The sequence below is a fragment of the Rhipicephalus sanguineus genome, chromosome 4 (genome assembly GCF_013339695.2).
Source record: "Rhipicephalus sanguineus isolate Rsan-2018 chromosome 4, BIME_Rsan_1.4, whole genome shotgun sequence".
Taxonomy (NCBI): domain Eukaryota; kingdom Metazoa; phylum Arthropoda; class Arachnida; order Ixodida; family Ixodidae; genus Rhipicephalus; species Rhipicephalus sanguineus.
The window spans coordinates 170,424,835-170,428,657 of record NC_051179.1 but is presented as its reverse complement, the minus strand read 5'-3'; the positions used below and the strand labels follow the sequence as shown (position 1 = coordinate 170,428,657).

At 50.3% G+C, this 3,823-nt stretch overlaps 1 protein-coding gene across 1 annotated transcript; it reads right to left on the bottom strand.

Annotated features, from left to right (window-relative positions):
* Positions 1-541: 541 nt before the first annotated feature.
* LOC119391836 (uncharacterized) lies at positions 542-1,513 on the bottom strand. Its single transcript, XM_037659484.1, has one exon. The coding sequence runs from the start codon at positions 1,511-1,513 to the stop codon at positions 542-544; it is 972 nt and encodes a 323-aa protein (XP_037515412.1).
* Between the last annotated feature and the right edge of the window lie 2,310 nt (positions 1,514-3,823).

The following is a 3,823-nucleotide window of genomic DNA, read 5'->3' as shown; positions in this document are numbered from 1 at the left end:
GTCCTGTCTGGAGAAGGACTGCGATGACTCCGCTCAGGGCGTTTGAGGCAGATGTCACTGGAGGCGTGTTCGTGCTTCGCCCGGCGATACATGGCTCATCCTGATCAACTGTGGTCACGTTTGCACGGGTTGGTGCAGCTGACTGAAACAACTTACAGAGGATGGTCAGATGTCGACGATGGCACTTGCTACACATGATGCTGAGCGCACGCCGACAAAAGCGAGCCATGTGGTTGGTCCTGCCGCAACGGTAGCAGCATCGAGCACTGCGCAAGCGAGCCCTTTTTTCATCCGCTGAGAGTTTGATGTTGCATTCCGCGATGGTGTGATGACAACTGTTGCATAAGGGGCACGCTTCTTCCGTAACTGCAACAGACTCGGCAGCGAGTGCGGACGCCGTTGGCAGATGCCGCAGTGGTGCTGGCAGAGATTGGACGTCCTCTTCAGGTATCAAATGCGAGGAAGCTGACGCCGTTCGTCCTGGTCTACCTTCTTCTCCTATCTCAACTTGGATGCGCAGAAAACGTAGCGTTTCTGCAGCCTATCGAGCTCTCTCTTCAGGTGTCGCGACACCGGATGTATCCTGCGGCGCTTCCTTCGCCTTCTGGCGATAGAGTATGGCGAGGTCGTCAGGCAGGCACTTCATTAGGACGCGGTTGAGGACAACGTTGTACTGGTCAGGTGACACGCCCAAACCGGTCAATGCGGAGACCCGAAACTGGACTTTGTCGAAGAGCAGTCGAAGTTTTTCAACCTCTGCCGAAGACTTGACTGGTGCCAAGGCGAGGAGGTGGTCAACGTGCTCGTTGATGAGCAAGTCGCGTCGACCAAACCGCTGCGTCAAAGTCTTGATGGCGATGCTATAATTATCTTCGGTCAGGCGAATACCTTCGATTGCTCTCTTGGCTGCACCAGTGAAATATGAGAGCAGGTACTTGAACTTCTCGATCTGCAGAAGTTCGTCGTTGAGATGTATCGTGGCGCTGAAGTGGTCCCAGAAGGACTGCCAATCGCGAAGCGCGCCGGAAGACGTAGGGATCTGTAGCTTTGGCAGGACCACTGTGCGATGACGCGGCACGATTCCTGGACTGGGAGTCATCTCTGTTACTCGACGTGAAGGGTCACCGACCTCGTTGTTTGCTGTGGTGCTGGCACCACCGGCGTCGACGTTCGGTAATGTAGCCTCCGGCGTTGAAGTACTCGTTGCCGTCGCTTTGTTTGCAGCCTCTCGAAGAAAGAACCGCGCTCGGGACACGGCGTAACACACCTTTCGGTCGTAATCTTCCGCGGCCTCGAGTTCTTCCTCGTAAGCGTCGTCGTCAGTGGCGTCGAAGATGTCCTTGTTGAGGTTGACGAGCTCGGCGTTCTTTTGAATCAGGTAGGCAATGTGAGATTCCACTTGAGCGGCATCGGCAACGGAGGCTTGCAGTTCGTCGGTCAGGAGCGTAAGTGTTCGCGTGACGCTGGCCCTGACGACGCCATGGTTCTTGCGCAGCCGCTCCACTGATGCCATCGAAGCTAGAAGTCTTGGAAGGGCGATGACCGGGGGATTTCGGCACCAGAAAGAATGACGCGTAATTAAGACCCGAGCCCTAGACCAAGCATTCTATCTCTTTATTCCACTCCTCGGCCCTACGTCCTCCTTCTTCTCTGCTTTTCGTCTTGTCCCAGCCGGTCGGCAATCACCATCAACAGTGTGTATTGGTGTAGTTTGACTTTCCGTTTCCCACAAGTTCGGCCAAATAGTTTCATCTACGACACGCCGACTGCTGCCTACGCCGACGTCACGACCCCGAGACAATATTTTATATCCTTCTCTGTACTTTTCTTGCGATTATCTGATTTGTTTCGCGATTATCTATTATCGGTCCTATGGCCTCGTTTCTACTGCTTTTCTACTGTGTGCTGCTCCGAGCGCGGTGCGTCTAACTGCCGGCGCTGGTGTTTCGCCTCTGCTTCTTTCTTCCGTTGATCGTGTTTAACTCCAGGCGCTGTCACTTCGTTGACTCCGACGGACGAATTAGCTCCTCGACGACGCTGGCCTTCACAGGCTAGCTCGCGCTGGTGCTCCAAACATACAGCCTGCTCGGCTTATGTCTGTCAGACGTGGGACCTGCGTGACCCCAACGCGAGACATGAGAGTGCGTGACAATAGCCTCGGACATTATACGACAGGGCGGTCCCTCAAACGTTTCGCTGGCGGCCCGCACCCTCGCAATGAACAAAATGTTTGTGACTTCGCTAAATTGTCCTCGCAATATTTACTCGCTAAAGGCGATTGATAACGCTTAGTTCGGGTAAGCAGTACGGACGGAATTGCTCTCAAGCACTTCTTCACGTGAGGCACCCCATGCGATCACCATGTGTTGAAACATGACCGTGGAACAAAATCTCTATATTTCAAAATCGGCGTCTAGATTTGAGCCATTCTGAAGATCGGTGTCAATATACTTCTGGAATCCTGAGGCCAAATCCCCTTCAGAAATAAACCATATATGAGATAAGGAAAATTCTTTCCTTATCTAATCTTTCCTTATCTAAGATAAGGAAAAGTTCTTTCAAATGGTAGCGTTAAAAGACAATTTGCTCACCCCCCCTCCCCCTCGGTGCAACCTTCTTAACTGTCCCGGACCTTACAGGCCTAAATTTCGGGACTGCTGCTTGCTAGCTGAGATGTTAGAGACCCAGTTTGGCGCACTGCTCGGCCTGCGCGCGCTTTCTTCGCCCTCTTCTTCGTCGTCTTAAGACCTTGCTTATTAAGGTTAACCAAGGTTAATTGTTAATTAGTATCTAAGACAATGCAATTATTAACACGCTGATTAAAACATTGGTAAATAAACCCATGCTAAACAAGATCTCACTAATTCGTATTTTGCTAATTATACGCAGGTTATTTGATACCGTGCTAGTTAGGACATTGCTCATTGAGACCGACCTAATTAAGACCATTCTAATTAATCGTCCACTTCGCGTAACCACGACAACACTTCGCAAAGCAATATAGACGCTCGACACAGCCAAGCCTTGCAATGCCTAGCGAAACGTAGCAACGACTTAGTCGAGCTTGTAGAAGCCGACTGAAGCTAGGTCGGCCACATGCTCCGCTGTTAGACCAGCCTTACACAACAAGCACAAGCTGCCCAATTTTTTCATCACTTTCCTATATGGTTGCGCGAATATTGGAATGTCGAATTCGAATCGAATAATACCTAATCGAATAATTTTATTTGACTTTCGAAAGCTACTCTTCAAAGTTTCGAAAAATTCGCCGTGACAGGACGAATATCTAAACGCGACAAAAACCGAATAACTTGGTTGGGGTGGGGCTGCTAAATCTAAAGTGCACATCTTTACGGCAGGCCTTTCGCTAAAACTTTCGTCGATATCCTGGTTGAAAAGCCAGCGCATGCTTATTTTACACAAAATTACGTCGTTTCCTCACGCCATCGCTCCAGCAAAGAAGGCCAGGGAACATACTGGGAGACTGTTGAACTGCTCGCCTCAAAAAATAAACAGCACACTGAGCTCAGACCTTGTATTGAAGAGGTTGAAAAATACTCAATGAGCCCCTCATCCCAAATCAAGGATGAACCATTGAAATGCTGGAGAGAGCGTGGTGCTGCACTTTATTGAGGTATCGCCAAAATTACTTAGCGATACCTTCCCATCTCTACTACTGAGGTGCCCAGTGAGCACATGTTTTCAACTGCAGGAAATACCGTAAAATCATGGCGAGAGAGCCTGAAGCCAGGTCATGTGAAACAGCACGTGTTTCTGCACGACACGTTGTAGCCTTTCGGTAGCAGTCACTCGCTGCGTTATG

Excerpts from the sequence above, each read along its gene's own strand:
- LOC119391836 (XM_037659484.1), bottom strand. The coding sequence starts at position 1,513 with ATGGCATCAGTGGAGCGGCTGCGCAAGAACCATGGCGTCGTCAGGGCC.